The following is a 25,786-nucleotide window of genomic DNA, read 5'->3' on the forward strand; positions in this document are numbered from 1 at the left end:
ATGTTCAGAAAGAAAATTTATTCTCTTATTTGCTAATTTATTATCCTCTACTGCCCTCTTCAGGTCTAATGATATCAGTCTTTGGAGTAAGGTAAGTCCTAATTTTTCTGTAAGCTTTCATATGCCATCAAGTAAGTATTGCGTGTTTATTTTGTAAAATTTTAAGTTTAGAATTCTGAACCGAGAGTTTTGAACACAAAATGGATCAAGAAAGAAATCCTTCCTTTAGCTGTATACAATTGGGGGTCTTCCTCTTCCATATGGAACCTTCTAAGCATACAGGACTGTGATAGCATTTAAGTATGGAATTGGTAATTATTTGTAGATTTGATCTATGTGGTTGCATTTATGTAAGGAACTCTCCCATAGATGAAAATGTCCTCTACCAATAGAGCTCATCACTTTCTCTGCAACTTAATATCTAAAAGAGTTGCCTATCAGAGGAAGATTTTGAAAACTGGTCTAGTTCTCAACCTGTTATGCCATACTGCCCCATATTTTTAAAATGTGTTAGTATTTGTAAAGTTGTACTTTTTGCCCATTTTCTGGTATAGGTAAGTGGAATTATAGCTACAATAACAATAAAATACAATAAAAGTTTTGAGTTTTATAATGTCTTGAAATACACAAACTATATGATTTTAATTACAAATCCATAGTTTTCTTTATCAATCCATAGGAGAGAAGGAACAGGGTCACTACTCTACTAGTATCAAAAGTTACTTCTCTATTTTAAATGTTTGGTGAGAACAAAGTGGAATAATTGGTAAGAATATTTAGCCTAGCGTCAGACAGAAATGATCTGGATTCAAATCCTACCTGTTATCCATATAATTAGGAACAAATCATTTAACTTTTCTATCTCAATTTCCTCATCTATAAAATAGATATGATACTATGCTACTAATACCACTACTGATACTAGCGATATTTGAAGTACTTCCTTTTTCACAAGATAGTTATGCAGATAAAATGAAATTATATGTGGAAATGGCTATGTTTATCCTCAATAAATGTTATTTAAATGCTATACTTAGGAATCGTTGGTATATCTTGATATTGTTGTTTTAACAAAGCTATTATAATTGTGATTTTATATTATATTATATTATATTATATATATTATAAATGTGATTCTATATTATATGCCTAGAGAGTGGTATGTAATTTACTTTCATATTTTAAGAAAATATGGTTGGATATAGTATTATTTAGTATATTTTAGCTTATTAGCTTAAGTACAATATAGTTTCAACACAAAAACTGCAAAAAAAAAGAATAACTTAAAGCAATATATTGCTAAAACTCAGTTATAGGCCATGTTTACATAAGATTTATACAAGATTTGTAGGGGTAAAAATATATCTTCCCAATGTGCTAATAGCCTGTTGTATTTGTTGAAAATCAATAGAAAGTACTGCAGAGGAGCTTTATTGTACATGGCATCATTTCTTTGTTAAGATAGACTTGGGTAATGGGACACCATTAAAATCTGGCTTTTAGTCCACACTAGCAAATGAAGTTAAGGGGGTTGGTTTTCTTTATTTTAGTATTACTTTAGCATATTCTCTGGCATGGATTTCCTGGGCTTTTATGATTTATAATATTGGTAGGAAGAAATGCTATCAAACATAGGGATGCTTACTATCCATTGAAAGATTTGCATGTGTAGTTCAGCCATTCTTTGTTCATAAAATCGTGGCATTTTTAGCCCTTTGAAGGGAAATAAATTAAAACTTTTCACAAATGAATTTTTGAGATAGTAAAATGGTGATGGGTTTCCTATGTGATGACTCTTCCCCATACATTTTTTGCTTAATGTTATGTGATGTGTTACAAGTGATTAAAGCAAACCATAGTTAGTTTAAAATACTGCAAGGTATAATGTATTTCATCTTTTTCCATGTAGCTTAATTCTAAATTGAAGGGATAAAAGAAAGTATGCTTGAATTTCACTCCTGTAGAAATCTCAAATAACTTATAAACATTACCTCATAAGGGCTATAGGTAATTTTTATTTGTAATTATGTTTGTGAGGAAATGATAATATAATCAAAATGGTTTAGATTTTTGTTGAATTACCCTTGAAAGCATTTTTACTTGCACCTTTTAAAAAGAAAACTTATGATTTATCCTCGGAAAATTCTTTGTAATTTTTTTTCCATCTTAAATTACTATGATGCTGTATTGAGTAATACCTTACTGGAGAGATGCTTTATTTCGAGAATTCAATTTCAGATTGCATTTGTCCTTGTTTGCTTCTCTTGGCTGCAATTCATGATTATTCTGTCTGAACAGATAACAGAACACTTGTACACGGATGGACGTTATTGCCAGGCACCTCCAGGACCAACTGGTAGTGTTTCAATTTCTATGATTGTAACTTATCCACAAATCCGTTCTTTTGTGTAATGATGGGACTACAGGGATTACAACAGTAAACACTGAGTGCTTCTTTTTTAAAAGTGAAATGATAATCACAACATTTTATGAGAGTAATGATTTTTTTTTAAATTACAATTAAAATCCTGGCTCAGAAATTGAATGAAATGTGTTTATGACACCTATCCAGCTTAAATTTTATTTCATTGTTGAATTCTTTATTATAAATACAGTTGTAGGGATTTTAGTCTTATCTCCCCTTTTACGATAATGAATTGGGGGAAAGTCCATTATTTTGTATCGAAGGCTTTTGTTGGTTTTTTATAAGGAAATATAGAAACATTAGGTCAGGTTTGCATGGTCAATGTACATGTTTCCAGAGGAAAACAACCTTGCTGAAAGTTCAGGTCTTTCTAAAACATTAAAAACTGGTCCTGTTTATTTTCTGCTTGAAAGCAAAGGAAAATTATTGTTTTTGCAAAACATCCTTTTTAATCTTGATTTTTTTTCATTGACAACCAGCTTTCTTTAGGATTATGGAATCTTTCTATCATAATTGCTTCATTCCTTACATAACCTTTAACAGTTTTTATGATACATTCTATTCACCTTCAAAAAAATATATGTTACACAATATTTGTAGCCACCATTTGCAGTAGTGGACAGGGAAGGGTGGGAGGCCTTGAGGCAGTACCACTTCTGTCATACAGTAGTGGAAAAAATAGATTGAAGTAAGATTCAGTACTGAAAAGCTGTCACTGGGTCTGAAAATAATTAATATTCCTTTCACTCACCAGTTAGATATGTGCTCCCAAACCACATAATCTCTATGCCTCAGTGATCATTGTTGCCATTTCAGAGCCTCTCATCAGGGTGACATCTCACACCAAAATGATTTCTTATAAATTAATCTTGATAACATGACAGTCTCAGTAATTTTAGTGGAATGCTTTCTCTTGTTTTTTTCCACAGAAGCTGTTGGCTATTTTCTTTATAACTTGATTGACAGCATGAGTGACTCAGAGGTACAGGCCAAGGAGGAGCGTTTGAGACAATACTTCCATCAGCTGAAGAAGATGGTACCATTTCATTTTTTGCAACATAATGCCTGTCCTGTCTGACATGTATCTATTAGATTTGAAATTGCTGCTTTTAAGTACAACCAGACCACTTCTCAATGACATGGAAGAGTTAGAGACTTAAATTATGTCTGAGATAATTTCTGTTAGACAAATTTCAGTTTAGTTGTGTTTCAAAACTCATAATTTTTTCTCCACCTCTTGGTATAGAATATAGCAATTCCTGAAAGAATCTTCAAAGGCATTCGTAATCGGCTGAACAGCCATCATGTTCCTGAATTAATTAAGGTGTGTGTGTGTGAAATAGTTGCTATTTTAAATAAATTTCTATGACTAATAAAATATTTAAATTTGTTTTCTTCTTATAAAATAAATCTTTTAATCTGCAAATATCCAAATGTTTATTTATATACTTGACTATAATTTAGAGGTTATTTTTGAGTTCCACCTTTAGGGATGCTAAAAAGAAATGAACAATTTGACTTTAAAATCTAAATAAATAGTTATAATTAAAATCTGCTTTACATAGTTACTAATTCCATGATAATAAATCTGGATTTTAGGATGCGGCCCTGTTGGTTGACAGAGAGACTTCAGACTCTTCAAAAGTAAGAAGTTCTTAACATTTTTCATGTTTTGATAATCATATTTAGCATACAGCCTTAGAAAAACATTTATAATACCCACTTAATTCTAGCAGCAAATTTCTTCTCCCCCTCCCTTTATGAATAATATTTAGAGATACAAGAGGAGAAAGAAAGAAAAAAGATTGGGCTTACTTGGGAGGAAGAATGAATGACAAGATAGTACGTTTCTGTTATTTCCATTTTCCAACAGGTAGAAAAAAAAAGGTCATACTTTCCTTTTTCTCATGAAAGTAATTTATAAAAGAAACAAATATTTTCTCCTTGCAAAAGTACCATTCCAATTTTTAAATTTTTTACTTGTTACATTGTTGTCTCAAATTTTTCTTCCTAAAGAATGTACCATATTCTTGGTACTATTGGAGGAATTTTTAAATGATTTATTTTCAAGGAAATATTGTCATTTCCTCACAAAATGTAATTTTTGGTGAATTTCTCTCACTTTCATAGTTTTTGATGGCAAAAGCAGGTGACTTGGAACAGAAACTTGAAAATCTGAAAACTGAAAAACAACCCATAGGAGATGTTTTAAAGCAACTCATACTGCTCCTGTGTTCAGAAGAGGTAACTTGAATAATTACAGATGCTTTTAAAGACTGCAAGATTTGTTTTCTTTAAGAATATAATTTATTTATAAGCAATATTAAGCACGTCTAACTAGAATATTTGTGATTTCTTTGCTAGGTGGTTATAAATCAAATATGAGTGCAAAAAATAATTAAACAAAAGATTAACTAATTTCTGCTACACCTTGAATGGCATGTTTTGGGGTTGCTGAAGTTTGTTTACAATAATCTGCAAAGTGAATGATAGTAACAGCTGTGATAGGTTTATCATACATGCCAAATGTCCTTTTAAGCCATGGCTCCGGTCTCTTATATCTAGATTGTCAAGCAACTGATACATGCAGTAGTCATTTGCAAGTCAAATATTAGTAGGTTGTTAATGCAGGGATTGAAATTCCATTTTCCTGCTGGAGGAAAGCTCTTTCTGAGATAAAGGGGCTCTTGCCGTCATTCGTCGGGCGTCCAGCTGTACTTCTTATTCATTTTAGTTTGTGACTGCAATTTGTGGGATATCACTAGACTTTTGTTGAATTTCTAGTTCAGTATGATTTGATCATAGAACCATGGTTCTAAAAAAAAAATCATAACTATGTTTCACATGATAATACTGTGTCTTGCCTTGATATAAAATGGGAAAATATTATAAGAGGTGGTTTTCAATGAGATTTGTTTGTTTGTGAAATTAAATGCAGTTAATGGGCTGCAACTGACTTGATTGTTTTTTATTATAAGGTTTTCTTTTTTTGCTTTTTACTATATGAAAGACAAAAATGAGAAAATTTGGTGGTTTTAGAATGTGAAGGCATATATTTTACTTTAATTTTTAGTTAAAAAGACTTAGTCCTTGCTTATCTGTCTCTTGATTAAACAACATTTTACATAGAAAGGTAAAAGTTGATTTAAGTTTAAACATAATTAGTTTGTTAAATAAAACCAATTGAAAAACTCAGTACTCTCAAAAATAAGCATATTCCTCATTTATGTTTGTATACATTTTTTCTTTTGTTTCTTTTAGAATTTACAGAAAGCCCTTGAAATAAAAACAAAATATGAATCTGACATGGTTGTTGGTGGTTATGCAGCTTTAATAAATCTATGCTGTCGACACAATAATGCAGAAGATGCATTGAACCTGAAACAGCAAATGTAAGTACTCCTGCACTGGAACGTCCTCAAGATTTATGCTGATACACAACCCTGACTGAATTACGCAGGCTGATTGATAACCTTCTTCTGTGGTCTTAAATTCTCCTTTTCCATAATATTGAATGTTGTAAAAATTCCAGCATTTCAGACCACATCATTAAAAAGGTTTTTATTTGTCCATTTGCCAATTTATATCTTCACTGGTTCTGTATTTCCTTGTTCACTACAGTAAGATGGCAGCCAATGTTGAAGACTCTATCATAAGGCTTGTTGACAGACACTCCTATTTCCAGCTTCTAGGGGAAATCTCATTATGGTGTCAAATAGGAAACTAGAAGAGAATTAACAACATCCAGTGGCAACTAGATTGTCAGGCAGCTTTTTTTGATCACTTGTTTTACATCTTTGTCCTACTAAAACTCCTTTACCTTTAACAGTATGTCTTTATCGTTGAATATTCATGGTGAAGAGTGAGCTAAAGTAAACTGATCCTGTTATTGATGTTTCTGTGTGTATATGCAGTACTTTTGAATATTGGCTTAGGCGAATCATTAAAAAAGACTATTTCAACTTTTGTTTAAAAACACTTTATTTTCCCTTTTTGTTTTACATAGTCATATTTGAAAATATTCCTTTCCTCCTTTTTCCTCTTAAGAGGCCTTACCAAAGAGAAAAAGTTCAACACTGACAAGCATGTCTGTCTACCTACATATAAAATGTCTTCTACCTGTGGTCTCCCACCTGATATTTTTTTTCCCTTACTGCTCACATAATAAAATCTATAGGTTTCATATCATATGAAGATCCTTCTTGAGAAGTCAAATCAATATAAGTATCAGCCAGCCAACTGCTTGGATCATTTTTCCTTGTTATTTAAAATTCATCATAAAGTCTAATTTTCTATTGGAGCTATCCATGGTTGGTTTTCTTTTTCTTTTTTTTTTTAACGTTAGGGCTTGGAATGTCTTTTGAATCCTTAGAAAAACGAAGTATTCCTGATTACTTTTAAAATATTACCATTTTTATTTTTTAGAGACCGAATTGATTCATCAGTTTCCCTTGACCCTGGCAAATATTTGGCTCTTGTGAAAGTCTTGGTGAAACATGACCGACTCCTAGGTATGCTTACTGCCTTTGACTATGAAATAGAAATGGACAATGAAAGTATCTTGCCACTGGAATAAAATGTGAATTGATATTAATGGTGTATCATGTCCTGCAAAGTGCTTGAACATTTTGCATACAAATTTGCATGTGAATTCAACCAGAGATGCTTGGACAGTGCAGGCCATTAGTTTTAATGGATTGGCAAGCTTGTCATTTACATTTGCACAGCTCAGTGCCTTTTGCATTTCTGCAGCTAGCTCTTATTAGCATTGCTGCTTGGATCGAGTTGGAAGCTCATGACTTATGGCACAAATGGCGTTATGTGCCTACACTAATGGCTTTGTTTTTGCTTAAGAAGGTTTGAAGGTGGAACATAAAACCTAGAAACATAACCTTATAGGGAAACTGAACGAGCAGTGTTTTTTATCATAACTTTGAGAGTTCTCTCTGTATCCTCTTGCTTCCACTAAAATATCTATACTTGAACCAAGTTTTGTTTGTTTTTTTCAAATTTCAAACTACCCCCAATTTTTGTAGTCCATTTTTCTTACTGACACTGAAGTAAAAACTGTTTTAATCATTTTTGGTAATATTAGTCTTGATTTGAAGTTTCCTTGATTTATATGTGCCAATTGCTACTGTGATCTCTTGGTTATTTTTCCACAGAAGTCAGTATTTTATAATTTGTGAAAAATGTATGGGAAAGATAGGAAGATTGCCTTTTTCCCCATGGGAGCATTCACAACATTGAAAACTATGCTTAAAGATTAATCTACTTTTAGTATTAGAACATAAAATGGTCAAAACATTTTGCCTGTATAATAATTAAGAAAAACATTATAAAAATACGCTTATTCCATATACAAAAATGTTTGTTTCTCCCTTCCTAATGAAGCTTAATGAACCTAATGTTTTAACATTCAGTCTTTTGGAAAGCTTTCATTGGCTCTGCTTGGCTAATTAGTATCGACACAGCAAACAGGCCCTATCGGTATCAGACCATTAGTCTGGCTGTATATACAGTGTAAACACATCTTTATTATCTGGCCTCCTGACAAGCCATCTGCTGAAGAAACAATGGTGTGATTTAGCAGATGTTAGCATTGAACGATAAAAGCATCCATTTAGTGGGATCTTGTAGCTATAGGGCACACTGTACAGGGTTATGTGGTGCAGAGTGGGCACACGGTTTCTATCTATAATTTGTAGTCAAAGTTGCAGCGAAATGATAAAACCATGCTATTGTGGATTTATAATTGTAGTCTCGTTTAGAAATGCAAGTAGTAATTAACTTGAAATCGGCATTATACACCAGAATTTGCATTCCTGCTGGGTTTGAAATGCTGTTTTAATAGCAGTTTGTTTTCCCTACATGAAATTACCTAAGGGTCTTTTGTGTTACTTCATTGTAGATGCTATTAACATTCTAAAGGAGATAAAAGAGAAGGATGTTCTTCTCAAAGACAGACTTGCCTTTTTCCACATCCTAAATGAAGCAGCCTTACTAGGAAAAGTTGAAACAGTTAAGCAGTTACATGAAACCATCATGACCCTGGGGTTAGCAAAACCAAGCACTTCTCTATGTTCCCCCTTGGTTACTCTTCACCTTGAAAAGTAAGTTCATTGAAATTTGGATATGGGTTTTCAAAAATATGATCGGTTATTTTCAGGGTGGGAGGGGTGCTCTATATAAATCAGCTATGGTGTTATAAAATCTGTCATGTTTTCTATGAAATAATGTGAATAAAAAACACCCTTCATTTCTACTTTCCCAGGAGGACTCACAAAATAAGTTGTTTTTTTTCCCAGTTTTCTTCTGCTATACCTAATAAACCTAATAAAATTCAGAGCCAGGAAGGCCTGGATTTAAATCCTGCCTCTGACAGTAGTGTTCTTGCCTTGGACAAGTTACTTAATTTCTATTCACTTCAGCCTTCCCATAGGCTTTTTCCATCTGCTTCTTACCCTCTCCGTTTCTGTGAAATGGGGATAATATGATCAGTGGCATCTGCCTCACAGAGTGGTTCTGCAGCTCATACCAGGTTGATAATCTACGTATAACACTCTACAGCATTGTCAAGCACAGTACAAATGTTGGCTCTCTCTCTCTCTCTCTCTCTCTCTCTCTCTCTCTCTCTCTCTCTTAAACAGGTAGAGATAGATCAGATGAAGATTAAATTGTTCCTAACCTTACTCCCAATTTTAGTTTCTCTAAAGTGTTGCTATTATTGTAAAAAATAATGTCCTCTGGGCTTTTCATTATAGCATCATAATTGTACTCTTTTGGTAATGAGGTAGAAGCATCTTTTCGTCTCCATGTGGTATTTTCTTGTAATTGTATATTCCAATACTGCTATTCTATGTAAATATTTAGGAGTTGTCTTTGAACCCTGACTATTGTTTAGTGAAGAAAATTAATTTTCTTGATGTAATCAAGAAATTGTTAAGTTTGAAGACTTTCCTTTGCTATGAGTTAATGACATAGAGACTTGCAGAGCAAATTAATATTTTGTACTTGCTTCATTGCAGAACAATTTGATATGTAGAAATCAACTTAGGGCCTTGTAATGGGACATATTTCTTAGGAAAATAATATACATATATGCTTTCTTTGTTTTGGTTGTTTGCATTTTATTTTCTAGATTCTGAATTTACTTCCATACTTTAGAGCTTTGTAATCTGTTTTCAGTAAATTGATTTTACTGATAATAGTATACGTGTATATTTCCATGTTTGAATGTCAGAATTTTGAGAGTGCAAGATGGGCAAATTGAGGCAACAATTCCAAAATATCTGACATAGAGAATTTCATTGTTTCTTATCTAAAAACTAAGTTTTCCAAAGCAAATAAGCCTCCATTTAGGAATGAATATTGAAATGAAGTCATTTTAACTCAGGGAATGTGAGTTGAGTATTAAAGTTTGTAAAGTGACCTTGACTTGCTTTGCATTGACTAGTAGAAAATTCTCAAATTGAATTGTGGGGGTGTGGGACCGTTGGCCAAATCGTAAGCCTCACAATCTCACAGGCTTACATCCTTTTTAAGAACTACTGACACAACTAGCTATTGGGATATTGAGCTTTTTTAGTCACAGCCTTTATTGCAAATGAAAATCCTATAATTAATGTTTCCTACTAGATTTTGGGGGGGGGGGGGTTATATAAAGCCTCCCATCTCTGCAAACAGCAACTAGGTTCTACATCGGCTTTAGAAAGAATTTAATTAAAATGGGCCCAATGCCCAGAAGTATTAAACATTTCTCCACTACTAGGCAGAAATAAAATAAGTACCAGTGAAAGGAGTGAGGCCATATTAGTTAGAGATATCTTATAAATAGAAATACTTTGATCAGAAAGGGGATCTCAAACTTCTTCCTGAAAAGGTCTGCAGATGGGGCTCGTGAACTGAGAAGGATTTGGCAAGCTAAAATGGAAACTCAGAGAAAATAGGAAAAGGGATACACTGAGTTTCAAGCTAAAATAAAGATAGTGGGTAATGTTTGCTATTGTAACCCAACCTTGTGATTGGTTTATATATGTGGCCAACTCTTTGTATAGTGCCATTAATATTTGACTGCCTAATAGGACCATTGAAATTTTGCTCCTTTTGTTATCTTAAGGCATTTGGGATCCTAAACTGTTGCCATTAAATGATATTGTCTTCTCTTCAACGCCTCCAGCCCAACAGCAGGTAGTTACCCATCTTTCCCTGCACGAGTTTTTGTCATATGTTTATCTACCATCAGTTCTTAAGAGAAATTTTAAAAGAAAAAAGCATTTCCATTAAAATGTCTTGCATTTAAATATATAATAAAATGCAAGCCACTTGTTGACCCCTTTGTATGTATCTTTTAGGAATGAAGGTATTTTTATTTAATAGCAAAAAATAGTAATGAGTCACAATGGTGAAATGTTGGAAAAGACTGGATTTATATATTTAAACTATTTTCTAGCTCTATCAGATGTAGTAGGCTTATTTTTCATTCAACTATTTAATCAGTTCATCCTGTTTGAAAACAAAAACGTCCACATATATTTCATTTGATAAAGTTTATTTTAATCTCCTCTAATATAATGTAATTGATTGCAGCAGGTGTGCCAATTCATCCCAGAAATGAGCCCTATATATTTAAACTTGAGATAGATTTATCAGAAAAAACTCAGAACATGATATAGCTCTTCATCCTTACATTCAAACCAGAACAGTTTTTTGGAGTAGTATTGCAAAAGAATCTTAAAAGGATGTGATTTGGGAGGTTTAATTCTGAACATTTTGAAAGATTGAGTTCCCCAGAACGATATAAGCTTAAAATTTTTTTCAGGTCTTGGGATTTTTTTTTTTTAAGTCACTCTGATGGTATTGCATCACAAGGTGAGAGGTTCATACTGGGACCGTGTTACCTGAAACATACAACAATCCTTGTGGATATATATGGGGGTAATGTTTTTTCTCTGCAGTCAGCAGTCCAGGGGAAACCTCAAATATTAGCAGATTTGCAAAACTATAAGGTTTGTAAAAATTAGCTGCTTCTATGCCTCTTTTAATAATCTTTTCCTTGAAGGGGAAAACAGCTCAGAGAATAAAACAGTTCTAGTCTTTGCTTTCATTCACTAGTATATGGCATTTTAGAAAGTAGATGTTTAAATGTTAACAGTTAATATGACCTTTGTCTACAGGTTATTTAACCCAGATTGCATTGTCTACAGGTTATTTAACCTAGTAAAGCTCATTTTTTGGTTTATTTCCTTCATTGAAATAGTGCATGATTTAAGGAAATGATTTTTATTCATTATATTTTGATAGATAAGTTATTTAAAAATATCTTTTAAAGAACTTTTGTCGAGTTATTACTATGAGAAAGGAAGTGATAATATAAAACCATGTCTGTTAGGTACAATTCCTGTATGGTTTTTAATTTACATATTTCATGGTTGTCCAATCTATTTTGGCCTCGTTACATTTTAAAAATATATAAAACTATTTAAATGGATTATATTAGATCCAGGTGATCAGAGATGCTCTAATTTGTGCCATCCATTAAGGATTCTTCTGAGAAAATTTGTGTTTTGTGTGTGTGTGTGTGTGTGTGTGTGTGTGTGTGTGTGTGTGTGTGTGTGTGTCTTATCCACAGGATATGTAAGTATACCATGAATTGATTTATTTGTACACACAAAACTCTTGGTTAGTTAAGTGTGAGTTGTTCAAAAGGCATTTCAAAAAGATGAGGCAATAAGTGTAAAAAGCACCTTTAAAAATATTTTGTATAATCAGTCAACATTATTCTTAAAATAGTTGCTCTATTTATCCCTTTTTTTTTTTGTTTTAGCTGAATATTGCCTTTATTTATGAAATGCTTTCTAGTTTAAAATTCTATAAGTGCTGTAAGGAAATTAAGGAGGTTTGGCTCTTTTACTCCATTATTGCAATTAGGAATTTAGCATCATCAGTGCCAAAGGACAAAAGTGGTTCATTTGCCCTAGGGGGACAGGACAGTGATAAGATGATTTTTCGTCAAGGATCATTGGGTCGTAATTAAGTTACATTCATGGCTATTGCTTTTTGAAGGATGATTGGTAAATGACAGGCTTCATGTGCTTAGTACGGACAGTGTTCACTAGGGTTTTTTCTCCCTCTGTCAGAAAATCCTGTTGAGCCTGATAATGTAAATGTGGCATTTTATTCTGAACAAAAGAGCAGGGAAATGAGCTATCTTGTCTAATCATTCAGTTGTTTAACACCGACTTCCAGTTTAGACTCAATTGGCTGGAAAGCACTTGACATGTGAAGTTAGTGCTGTTCGGAACGCATGTTTGAGTAAATTTTAAAGTAAGTGACAGCTAAATTGTACCTAGGGAAATTACAAAGCCTTCAACACAGTTAATTTTTTGGGGAGGATTAGTTGTAATTGCAACACCAGTCTCCTTGAAGATTCCTCGTTATAGCTGATGAACAGGAGGAAAAAAAAAACATTTAGCTCTTTCAAGAGCTGGTTTTCTTAACAGAATAATTTTTTGTAAAGCTGATTGCCTCTTTCTGAATTGATTTCCCTTCACACTAACATCTGTTTATGATTTATAGAGTAGGATTTGTTTTTAAGTGTTTTTTATTGTGAATTTTTAAAAAACTTTTTACCCCCCCCCCCCAAGAGTCTCCTTTCATCTCTCTCTATTCCCCCTTCACCCCACCCCTCCACCCCCTTTTCAGATTCAAGAGCTTTTCAATCAGTAAAACCCTTAGGTAAATTGCTACTTCACTAAAGCTTTATGTATAACATTGAAGCACTTCATTCCAATTAAAATAAATATTTAGAGTCTTATTTTTAATCAAGCATATTTTCTAGGTTGGAAAGTTATTTATTGCAAGTAAATCATTTAGGTTCAAAGGTTCTGTGGAAAATAGAAAAAAATGACATAAGGTTTAACAGTTTATGATCATTTGCCATTGGTCCTTATAAGTATAGTTTCTCAAGTTCTTATGGAGCCTATATTTGGCTTAATTGAGCCTACCTTATAAAGAAATGTGACTGGAATAACTAAAAATTTTATGCCTTTCATAGGTCAAACATAACTATCATACTTCCAATTTGGATTATTAGAACATATGTCAATTTTATTTCTAAATAGCCTTTTAGGATAAATAAGTAATAGAACAAATACTGGCAACATGCAATATGTTTTGAAAAGCTGGTAGATTTCTTTACATTTAATACAGAAATTATGCCACTCTATAGGAGTTCACTCAATAAATCTATTTATAAAAGTTAAAGGCTATGTATAAAGAGATGTAGAAAGAAAGGGAATTTCACTAACCCAAACCTGTTTAGTTTTTGATAGCATAGGCTAACAAAAGTTCCTCTTTAGTTTTTTGTAGTGAAGCCTACTTATTCAAATGATCTCTCAATTTGATACTCAGGTAAACTTAAGTTCTGATGATGTCTGCTTTCCAAATCTATGCTGTTTTTTTTCCCACTTACTTATTAGCCTCCAAATCCTGTTAGTATTCCTTTGTGTTCAAATTAAATTAGCATGTAGCCGGCACATATTAATTTTTTATATAGTAGATAGTTTGAGGTTAAATAAATTTAAACTTGGTTACACTTTTTCCCTTTCATTATCTTCATTGTTCAAAATGAAAGTCTTCTTGAAGGAATGGGCAGTCTCCTTCCATGTCTGATAAAAGCACAATGTTTAAAACACAAAACATCACAGGAGGAGGTATTCTACCTTAGTGTAGAAGAGATACAGGCTTCATTTGTTAAAAAATGATCTTGGAAGAATCCTAGGTAAGTTACTTAATACTCTATGTCCAGGAACAAGCCACCTCACTCTCTTCTTCCCCACTCAGTTTCTCCTCTTCTCTCCTCAACTTTTCCTTCTTTTGAAGACTTGGTCTGAGTACTCTAATGCTGAAAAAGAAGTTTTAAAATTTCCCTATAGGAATAATACTGAAGTACTAACAAACATGAAAACTTTTTTTTCCCCAAAATTAACATTTCTGAAGATTTAGAGCATGAACTCTTTTTTTTTTCCTTTAAACCCTTACCTTTCATTTTGGAGCCAATACTAAGTATTGGGTCACACAGCTGGGAAGTGTCTGAGGCCAGATTTGAACCTTGGACCTCCCATCTCTAGGCCACTGAGCCACCTAGCTGCCCCCTAGAGCATGAATTCTTAGCTTTTTTTATGCCATGATCCCCATTTACAGTCGGGTAAAACATATTCTTGTTTTAGATTAATACATCTAAATGCATAAAATAAAATACAGAAGATTACAAAGGAAAGTAATCATATGGAAATACTTAACTCTTCCCACCCCCCCAACCCCCCTTCTGCCCCCATCCATGTTCAGAGACCTGAAATCTTCCTACGGACCTCAGATTAAGAACCCGTGTTATAGAGCCGTGTCATATAAAACTTATGTAAGGGCCATGTGATGACTGCCATATTAGTTTATCTCATGTATCTGTTGTTATACTTGGAGAATGGTTTCAGCTATAGAGTTGAAAATAAATGAATGAATAAAAGTCTATGAATTAAACCTCAGAATCTATTTTTGTTCCCTGAAGCTAGACATATAATAAATTGGACCCAAATTAGTAAATACAGACATTTTCCTTTTGCTACTTTTTCTGTGGCTGCTCTAATTTGCTACTGAGTAATAAACATGCTTTCTAGTTAGTGACATTCCTTATTTTTTCATTGACTTCTGGAGATGATGGTAAAGACATTGAAGCTCCTTGATGAAGATCTGCTTTTTTTATACTTTAATTACTATGAGGCTATAAGAGAAATTAAAAGATTTTTCTAGGGTCTCATAGGTGAAGCAGTATTGAGGCCTCTATACAAGTTCTCAAAATGGAACCCCAATCTCTTTATTTTATCATTACCACAATAGTGAGAATATTATTTGAAAGTGTTGTCTTGGTATGTTTCTATGTAAGGTAATTGTAAGCTATGATAGCAAAACTTTTAGTGATATATTGTGCTGTAAGGAATGCATTAAATGTTTTTCTAATTCAAGTGATTGGTAGTCAAAAGTGAAAATAACAAATCTTAGATATGGAAAGGCTCTGACAGGTCTACTTTTGATTGCATTTTAATTTTTCTGAAAATTTTGCATGAAGGATCTCATTACACAACCCTTATTTATTTTGTTGGCAACGAAAAGATAATCCTTTATCTGCATATGGAACTAGCAACAAAAATCTAAATTATTTCTATTTTATTTCTTGTCTTGTTTAACACAATATTTTAATATAATATAATATTCACACAATATATTAATGCCTTCAGAAGCATACACTTAGAGGCCAGAGACTGTTACCATGTCTTTTTGATTGATGGAACAATTATTCAATTGTTTATTGATTGCTTTGACTAAAAAAAAGTTCCTTTTATGATGTGGAAATAAAACTGTAGAGTTATCCCCCTCTTTCCCCAGATTGAATTAATTACCAAAACTCAAATTTATTTCATGATTTTCTTTTTTGGGGAAAAAATGGATAGCTTTTAATTAAATGGATGTATAGAAAGATGCTAACTGAACTCAAATCTAAAGCATGATGAAAGAGTGATTATATAAATCTTTATATTATCTCTGGTAGCTACTGTAGCATTTTCTTGTATGACAGTAATCTAGCCTGCAGCATCTACTTGCAGTTTTGAAATTAACCTGTAATTTAGTCTTCACCCCAAATGACAAAAATCCACATGCCTCTGTGGGGTGCCAGAAGATGCGCTGTCAACAGGGCTCATTGTGGAGCTGAGAAAGGGGGAGCGAGCTCCACCATCGGCTCATTTTCACGGGGTGTCAGTGTTATTGCAACAAAATTAGGGTTTCTTCTGCAAGTGTATTTTACTCCAAAGTACAGCTGAAAATCCTAATTTTGATAAAAATAGTCATTCAATTTGGAGCAACAGATCATTTGTATAATGGACAGAATCTTAGTAGTTCTGTCCAAACTGTTGCACATGTGTGAAATCGTTTACTTTCACTCTGAAAAGCTTGTGGTTTTGAGCCATAACTTTTTTCCACTCACAAGTTTTTCCCATAAATTGCTTTTCTAACTTAGTAGACAACTATGTTCAGTGGATAGAGTACTGGTCCTGGAGTTAGAAAGTTAGAAAGATCTGAGTTCAAATCCACATCCACTCTTGATCACTTGTTAGTTGTGTGACCCTACACAAGTCACTTAACTTCTGTTTGCCTTAATCCACTGGAGAAGAAAATGTCACACCACTCCAGTATCTTTGCCAAGAAAATTCTTGGATAGTATTGGTGTGTGCTGCAGACCCACGGGGTCTCAAGAAGTCATTGGGCATAACTGAATAGCAACAACAATACCTAAACATTATTACAGAATGTCAAAATTGGAAAAGTCCTTAGGACTTGTCTTATACCACCTTGCCTAACAAAAAATTCTACATTAGATCTAGTGTCTGAGTAAGAGTCTGGCTTTGGTTCATACATATTTAGTAAAAAAAGGAATCTACTTTTCTCCTAAGGCAACCCAACCTATTTTTCAAATATTTAATATCATTGGAAGTTTTTTCCTTTTGTTCAATCTAAAATTTTCTCTTTGGAATGTCTATCGATTATCTCTGGGAATGCCTTTAAAGGTCCAGTCAATCAATAAATTTTATTAAGCAGCTATTATTTATTAGATACTGTGCTAAGTTCTGAGGATTCAAAGGAAGGCCAACATAACCCAGAAAAAAATGGAACAAAACAAAGGATGATTCTTAAAATACTCAAAAGAAACTATCATAGCCACTCTCAACATTTCCAGTTTCTTCAGCTTATTCTTTTTTATTTTTTTATTTTTTCTTTATTTTGTTGACTGATTGGGAAGGAGGATATCTGGAGCAAGGATCAAGGTGGAATGGAGAGACAGCATGGTTTAGTGGAAAGAAGACTGGACTTGGAGTCAGGAAAACCCAGAAATTGAGTCTTACCACTTATTAGCTGTAGACATGGAAGCAGAATTTCTTAGGGGTTAATACCAGTGGTTCTTGGGAAAGCTAGGTGCTCAGTGGTTAGAGCATTAGGCCTTGAGTCAAGAGGACCTGGGTTCAATCTGCCTTCAGACACTTTCTAGCTATGTGACCCTGAGCAAGTCATTTCTTTCTTTCTTTTTTTTAAATTGATTGATTGAGAATATTTTTCTATGGTTACATGATTCATGTTCTCTCCCTTCCCTTTTCCTTCTCTCCTCTTGGATCTGACAAGCAATTCCACTGGATTATTGCTCAAAACCTATTTCCATATTACTCATATTTGTATTAGAGTGATCTTTTACAATCAAAACCTCCAATCATATCCCCATCGAACTATGCTTTTCCCTCTGCGTTTCTACTCCCACAGTTGTTCTGTATGTGGATAGAATTCTTTCTCATATGTCCCTCTGGAATGTCCTGGATCATTGCATTGCTATTAGTAGCAAAATCTATTACATTTGATTGTGCCACAATATTTTCAGTCTCCTGGTTCTGCTCATTTCACTCCACATCAATTCATTGAAGTTCTTCCAGTTCACATGGAATTCCTCCAGTTCATCAAAAGTATTCCATCACCATCAGATGCCACAATTTGTTTAGCCATTCCCCAATTGAGGGATAGCCCCCCATTTTCCAATTTTGGGCACATCATTTGCCCAGTCCTTGCCCTTCTGTCTTAGAGTTGTTACTAAGACCAAAAGTAAGGGTTTAAAAAAAAATAACCTGATTCTCAGGAGAATCAGCTGAGGTGACATATATATTAAAAAGAGCCATGCAATTGCATTTTATTTCAGCTACTGACAAATTGGTTACCCTTTGGGGCTATCAGTTTCCTAGCCTGTAAAATGAAGATCTCTTAAATAGATGACTGTGGTCTCTTTCTTTAGTTCATTTGTCACAGTGAATTGATAATCTGCTTCTGTCTGAAAGGACTGTGCCAGCCATTTAACTTGGCAGTGACGCATGAAATTCTTGGAGGACTAAGTTGCAAAAAGTGTTGCCAAACATCATAGAGGGATCTTCTTGACTAAGAGTTTCCTGTTACTATGATTCCAATGAAATCATAGGTCTAACATTACCCCACTCTAGTCCCGAAAGATTTGCTTCTTCTCAAGATAATTACTTTGTCATATATATTTTTTAGGTTATGAACTTCGGTTTTACATAGTAATGTATTTACCTTATCCTAGAAGTGTCAGTGTGATGAAATGAAATAATCAAGTCTTTGAGGATACATGGACACTTGAACATTTATTGTATTTGTTTGTGGGGATTAATAATGATGTAGTAATGGAAAAATATTTTTGTAATATATGAAGATTCTGCTTTTGGATTCACTTTATCTAGCCGTGGCACCTAAATATGGATTGTTGGGAGACATCAGCATTTGTTCTGCATGTTCACAACTTACCAATTTTTTTAATATGTAATGGCAAATTACTATGTAAAAAGCAAGGATGATACAAAGGCTGAATGTTTTGTCAGTCAATATCTAAATGTCAGTGCTTAGACCTCTTATTTTTTCCTACTTTAAAGTATTTTTGAATAGCTGTTGTTATTAAGATAGCAGATTTTTTAAAAATATGAAAGTTCTCTTCAACATTGGTATTGTTATTCAATTTTTTTCTTTCCTAATTTTCATTTGGTCATTTTCTTTCTTTTTAAGGGATGATATACCTGCAGCTCTTGAAGCCACTGTTGACTGCTATAAAAAATACGGCATAATGCCCAAGATCCATGAAGTCTTATGCAAACTGATAGAAAAAGGAGAAACAGATTTAATTCAAAAAGGTTTATTTTCTTTATTTTACTTTTTAAAAAATCCTCAGTATAGCATAGTTGGTAGAACTTCCTTAGAACCAAGAACATTAAAGAATGATCTAAGACTAAAAAGTACCTCATGTGGGAGTTTACTATATTAATAAAATCATAAATCCAGTCTGAATCCCTAAACTAATCTTTTAGTAGTCAAAGATATGAGCAGAAAAATGAGGTGTTAAACATTTAGAATATGTATTTCAATTTTTATTGATATTTTTGTTTTTATAACACTTTCATTTTTCTCCAACCCACATAGCAAACCATGCTGTATACTTTTTTAAAATATCAAACTTTTTTAAAATTTTTATTTTTTTAGTTATATTTACAAACAATTTTTTAAAGTGTTTTTTGATATTTTAGGATTTGGATTCCATGTTCCACCTCCATCCCACCCTGGCAATAAATAGTCTGATATAGGTTATACCTAGACTTTCATATAATACATCTTTCCATATTGCTCATGTCATGATAGAAGACAACACATGTCACACATATAGCACAAATCTCATCAAGAAAATAAAGTAGAAGACAGCAAGCTTTGATCTTTACTTAGATTCCAACACTGTCTTCTTTGGCTATGGATAATAATTTTTAAAATTATTAATACCTTTACCTTCTGTCTTAGAATCAATTCTGTGTATCCATTCCAAGACAAAAGAACAGTAAGGGCTAGGCAGTGGGGGTTGAGTGACTTGTTCAGGGTCACACAGCTAGGAAGTGTCAGGCCAGATTTGAACCTAGGACCTCCTGTCTCTGGGTCTGGCTCTCAATCTACTGAGCCACCCTAGCATCAATCCTGGCTTTATAAAAGCTTATTGTTTAGAATATAGAATAAATAAGAAAGTGGGTGGCAAGCACCTCTACCTGAATCTGACAAGGGAAGGAGGGGAGTCATAGTTCCTCACCTCGATAAAGAGGAGAGGCAGCTGGTTGACTCAGTGGATTGAGAGCCGGTCCTATAGGTCAAGAGGTCCTGGGTTCAAATTTGGCCTCAGATACTTCCTAACCTTAGTATGACCCTGGGCAAGTCACCTGACCCCCATTGCCAAGCTCATACCACTCTTCTGCCTTGGAACTTATATATGCAGTATTGTATCAATATTATTAATACGCAGTATTGATTCTAAAATAGAAAGCAAAATTTTTTTGTTTTTTAAAGGAAAGAGAAAAAAATAGGATGATACATTGTCTCATCTATTCTTATGTATTTTTATGTTCAACTCAGAAAAGTTCTGATTACACGATATTTGATTTCTCTGTAAAAGACATAGTAACTGACTGCTTTTGTGTTGCATGTCCAAATTTTGGGAGGATAACCACAGTTATTTTTAGACATAGAAAAGGATTTATTAGAAGTAATTATATTAAAAGAGGATACTGTGGTAAAATATTCTTGCTACACTTTTTGTGCTCTCCTTTGTAGAATTCTTTCATATTTTTCCCTCCCCAGAGGAGCTCTTACTCAAGCCATTTCCTCACTCAAAGGAACTTTGTTCCTTAGTTTGCAGGCTCTAGAGATGCTCATGATGTTTGTCTGTTGGACATAAAGGGGGAAAAAAGCTGCTTGATGAAGGCTTTGTCATACATTTAAATTTTCCCTACACAACAGTTTATAAGATAATTTTCCCATCACATTGTATATTTCTGTGGTAGAAGAGGCTTCTGTCTCATAAAATATGTCTACATGCATGTTATAGTAGATTAATTTATTTTCTCTTGTCCTTCCCAGCTATGGACTTTGTGACTCAAGAGCAAGGGGAAATGACAATGCTCTATGATCTCTTCTTTGCCTTCATGCAGACAGGAAATTACAAAGAGGCCAAGAAGATCATTGAGGTGGGGTTTTAACTATAGTAGTCTAATCGTGCAGCTATTTAGACTCTTAATTAGAATACATTTAAAAATTTTAACCTTTAATTAGACTTGTTCTGATTCATGTTAATAGAATTCAATCCCAATAATGAAGGAAAAAAGAACTCGGCCAGTTTCTTTATTGTGTATAATTACAGTTCAGAAGAGACAGTCTGGTTGTATATTAAATTTGTTTCCTTACTTTGTTAATTTCACTGTTATATATCAAAATGATATTTGCATATTAAATCTTGGATTGTGGAACAATTAAATTAAACCGGCATTCCTGGGTGTAAAGTTGCTAATCCTCTTTGCCAAGGAATTCTTTGTTCTTAAAAGCACTGGAATTTAATTTGCCTCAGACCAGGCTCAGATTTATTTGTAATGCTTGTCTACAAGTTAATCAGCCAAACAAGTGCTTTCTGCAACTGTTTGGCATTTAATTTAGCATTTCTCCTTTTTTTTTCCCTCCTATGGTAAGCAGCTTATAGGAAGTGGTAGGTGACAAACTTAGTCTATTTGGGATTAGTATATTTTATCTAGACTTGATTGAAATTTTACTTAAGTGCAATTGATAAGTCAAAAGGACAGTGATAGAATGTTGCCAAATTGAGGCTGTTTTTCTCTTCCTTATTTTGGGTCTCATAAAGAAAACCTTGTATCTCTCTACTGAGTTAGTTTTTTTTTTTTAATTGTCTCAGGTAAAATACTAATTAGTGAATCAACAACTATTTAAAGTCCCTACTTATATGCCAGCTACAGTGATAGGTGCTGGGAATACAATTACAATCAATGAAAACAGTCTCTGCTATCAATGAGTTTATATTCTAATGAGGGAGAAATCTTGTGTGCAAAGTAATTATATTAAGAAAGGATATTATGATAAATATTTGCTACTTTACCCTCTTCACAAAATTCACACACACACACACCTTACATGTAAAGCAAATATATACAGACATATACTAAAGAGTTAAAGGGAAGATAGTTGGAGAGAGCAGGCATTAGTTGTTGATTGAAATAGCAAAAGTTTTATGCAGGGGATAGTAGGTGGTTCAATAGGTAGAAAGCCAGGTCAAATGAAATGGGTTTAAATCTATCTTTTGGCACTTTCTAGCAGTATGACCCTAGGCAAGTCACTTTTACAACCCTGTTGCCTAGCTCTTACCAATTTTCTTTCTTGCAACCAGGATTTAGTAGTGGTTCTAAGATAGAAGGTAAGGATTTTTTTAAAAAGTTTTATGCAGAAGATAATACTTTTATGCTATCAAAAGGGAGAGAGGGCAATTCTCTGGGTTAATGTTCAGAGTATCTGGCCCATTATCTGGGGTCAGACTATTTAAGATTTTCACAACTAAAAAGAACTATTTCTATTAGGTCCTAGAAGCCAAAGGAAGCAGCCAAAATTGCCCTTAGGAAATGCAAGCAGCATATGGGATATTCTAGAGTTGGGAGAGAGATGCTCCAGACAAGGAGACCCAGTTTGGATGATGTTGCAGGAATTTAGTTGGGATGTGATGAATGCCTGAACTAGGGTGGCAGTAAGAGTTGTTCTGATGGAAGAAATGACTGGATCTGTCAGCTGTTTGGATGGATGTAGGAGATAAGGTAGAATTAGGAGTCAAATGCTAAGGTAACAGATTGGGAGACTGGAAAGAAGATGGTGCTGTCAGCAGAAATACAAGCAGTCATTAGCTGGAGTGAGAACTGAATTACCCGATTTGTTTTCCTTTATATCATACTTCAGGTTGTGTTGCCCAGACCTGGGATGTCATTGTTAATGGGAGAGACGTGGTGGGGAAACTCTGAAAGATGGGCAGCTTGTCTCTAGTTTACATTCTTGCTCAGTTGCCTGGTCCCTGAGAGACCTTACATCACTAGTACAGGCCACCAGAGGAACTAGAACCGCATCTTTCTGACTCCGAGACAGGCTTCCTCTCTACAATGCTATACTGTTTCTCGGATTGACTTTTTAAAGATTTATGCTCATTTTCATTTTTATGTCACACTTTTTAATAGTATACTAGCTATTTTAGTCTCTCTGCAAGGGCTAGTGAAGGAAAGGACAGGCACAGTTTATATATAAATGTAAGAATAGCAATTGAAGTCTTGATTTTCTTTTTTGGTCATAGGTGCACTGTGAACTCCTCATGGAGGGGTGGGTACTGTGTTGGTTTTTTTGTTTTTGTTTTTCCCCATAGCAAATAGCATGTTGCTTTGAACATGGAAGATTCTTAGTAAATATATGAATTGAGGCGGAAAATGCTTATTTAAAAAATAAATGAGGGAAGTTTTTATTTCTTTTAAAAACTAAAAATGAGAAATAGAAGACAATAGAAAGGTATTGTTTCCTTTAAGCAGAGTAATAATATGATCAGAATTGTATTTAAGAAGTCTTAATCTGATAGCACTTACAGATTTGTGGTGAGGAAGAGATCAGGATACTATTCTAGGGAACACCTCCCCCCACCCTGTGCCCCATATTGCTTGGCCGTAAACATGCCATGGCCTTCCAGGGTTGTGGAGTGGCATTTATTTATAAAGTACTTTTTTTTTTTACCCTATAGAGATTTCTGTAGGCTTGCATTGCCAGCTTCTCAGCATTTGAACATTCTGCTCCTCCCATTTTCATGAGCCTAGAGAACTTTAGCCAGAGCTATGGAGAATAGACTGACTGTATAGAAATGTTTGAGTCTCATGTTCCCTTTTCTCCTCCATTTTTACATGCATTTTAAGGTTTGTTTTTTTCCCCTGTCCTACCTTGATGCTTTCAGTTACTCCTCCCTTTTTCCTTCTGAGATTTCACTCCTTTCACCCTCTCTGGAAATCCTACCTTCAGTGTTTACTGTAATTTGACTGGCTTAGCCCATGCCCATTTCATAATTGTTTCTGTTGCCAAAGTGATAGCCTTTTCCTGTGAGAAGAGCTAGTTTGGGGCAGTTTCTTATTTCTTCCATAATTCTTTTCCACATTCTAGTGATTTTCCCCCAGGCTCCTAATTCCCTGGTATCCATCTTATTTTATTTTTTAATTATTTAGATGCTATGCCATTTCTGTGCATGTAGGTTCTGGGCATCTCTGGCTTGTTATCTTTTTCTGTCATGACGTGGCCATACCTGCTATGCATTTATAATGTCATCCTTATTTAGTCTGGATCTTTTATTTTTCACAATAGTGCTACTTTTTAGGGGGAGGAGGGTTTTAATGCTATTTTTTCAATGATCTCAAGGTGTGCCCAGACTGAAGGGGCCTGTAAAACACTCACGTGGTCCTTACCTAATTGATCTGATCGATAACAAAATCTATTCCTGTCCTACTGGTCTGACCTTGTCAACTCCCAGCCCTGATTTGGATCTGGGTGGCATAGTTACCCCTGATTACAGTTCCAGTAGACTCCTTGCCCTGGTTCCCCTCATCTAGCTTTTGAAGGTTCTACAGGTTCAGATAAAAAACACTGCAGTCTCGCTGAGACCCATCTCTAGTCCCAGAGAAATACAGCTGCTGCCTGGCTCTTTATCCTGCTTCTTACCAGTTCAGAGTCCCAGGCCCCATCCACACTTGCTTCATGATCCTGCTCTTTGCTGTGGTTCACAGCTCTGTAGGCTCCCAGCTTAACTCTCTCCACAAGCCTTCCTAGTGGGGACCTTCCTCTTTCCTACAGGCCTTTGGGCTGAACCCTACTTAGCCTGATGCCCTGCTTTGATCTTGGTTGGAGGCACTGTATAAGAGAAGCAGTCAGGGCTGCTTCTTTATCCTCCACCAATTTTCTTGATAGTTTGTTTGGGATTATTTTACAACATTCAGTTTTGTTTGCTTCATTATTTCCATTTCAATATGTGTGCTGTTTTCTTGGTTCTCATTTGTGTTCACGTAAGTCTTTCTGTGCTGCTCTATATTATCATATATGCCATTTCTTATTAACACCATAATTAATACTCTCTTGCAGTCACCTATCACAACTTGCTTAGCCAATCACCAGTTGATGAGTATCTATTTTATTTCTAGTTTTTTGCTACTATAAAAATACTGCTAGAAATATTTTGGTGCAAATGGGGACTTTCTTTTTTTGTTAGTGGCCTCCTTGGGATTTATGCATAGCAGTTGAGTACAGGTCAGAAAGTTCATGTTTTTCAGTTACTTTCATCACATAACTTGTAATTGCTTTCTAAATAATTGGGTCATGGTTCTACCAACAGCTCATTAATTTGCCAGTTTTTTCCACTACTCCTTCAATGTTAATTATCCCTATCTTTTGTCATCTTTTTCAATTATTTGGATGTGAGGTGAAAGCCCAGTAATTTTTATTTGCATTTCCCTTATTGGTGATTTAGAGCACTCTTTCACATGGTTACTAGTTTGTAGTTCTTTCAAGAACAATTTATTCATATCCCAATGTCAAGAATAACTAGAGCACAGCTGGAATAATCCTTTTTTTTTTTCCTATACTGCTTTGGAAGTGCTTAGGATAAATCTCATGATGCTTGGACCCAGGGCAGTGTTGTCATGGATGGCAATCTGCTACTGTTCTCTCCTATTTATTTTCTTTAAAATTCCAAAATCTTATGGACAAGCAAAATCAGCATTGTTAAAATTAGAAGGGAAACATTTAACTGGGAAAATCACAGTCGGATTCCTTCAGTAAAAGTCTGAGATCCAAGATTTATTGGCATTCACTACATATAAAAGTGTAATC

General features: G+C 34.2%; 1 protein-coding gene across 1 annotated transcript in view; it reads left to right on the forward strand.

Moving 5' to 3' along the window:
* LRPPRC (leucine rich pentatricopeptide repeat containing) overlaps positions 1 to 25,786 on the forward strand; it is a 128,738-nt gene that overhangs the window by 61,262 nt on the left and 41,690 nt on the right. Inside the window, exons 15-25 of the mRNA XM_007476882.3 lie at positions 64 to 91; positions 2,299 to 2,356; positions 3,355 to 3,461; positions 3,672 to 3,749; positions 4,025 to 4,069; positions 4,556 to 4,669; positions 5,687 to 5,817; positions 6,851 to 6,936; positions 8,337 to 8,538; positions 19,088 to 19,212; positions 20,972 to 21,078. Coding sequence (XP_007476944.1) covers positions 64 to 91; positions 2,299 to 2,356; positions 3,355 to 3,461; positions 3,672 to 3,749; positions 4,025 to 4,069; positions 4,556 to 4,669; positions 5,687 to 5,817; positions 6,851 to 6,936; positions 8,337 to 8,538; positions 19,088 to 19,212; positions 20,972 to 21,078 — 1,081 coding nt within the window. The remainder of the gene's footprint in view (positions 1 to 63; positions 92 to 2,298; positions 2,357 to 3,354; positions 3,462 to 3,671; positions 3,750 to 4,024; positions 4,070 to 4,555; positions 4,670 to 5,686; positions 5,818 to 6,850; positions 6,937 to 8,336; positions 8,539 to 19,087; positions 19,213 to 20,971; positions 21,079 to 25,786) is intronic.

Source organism: Monodelphis domestica, chromosome 1 (assembly GCF_027887165.1).
Source record: "Monodelphis domestica isolate mMonDom1 chromosome 1, mMonDom1.pri, whole genome shotgun sequence".
Lineage (NCBI taxonomy): Eukaryota > Metazoa > Chordata > Mammalia > Didelphimorphia > Didelphidae > Monodelphis > Monodelphis domestica.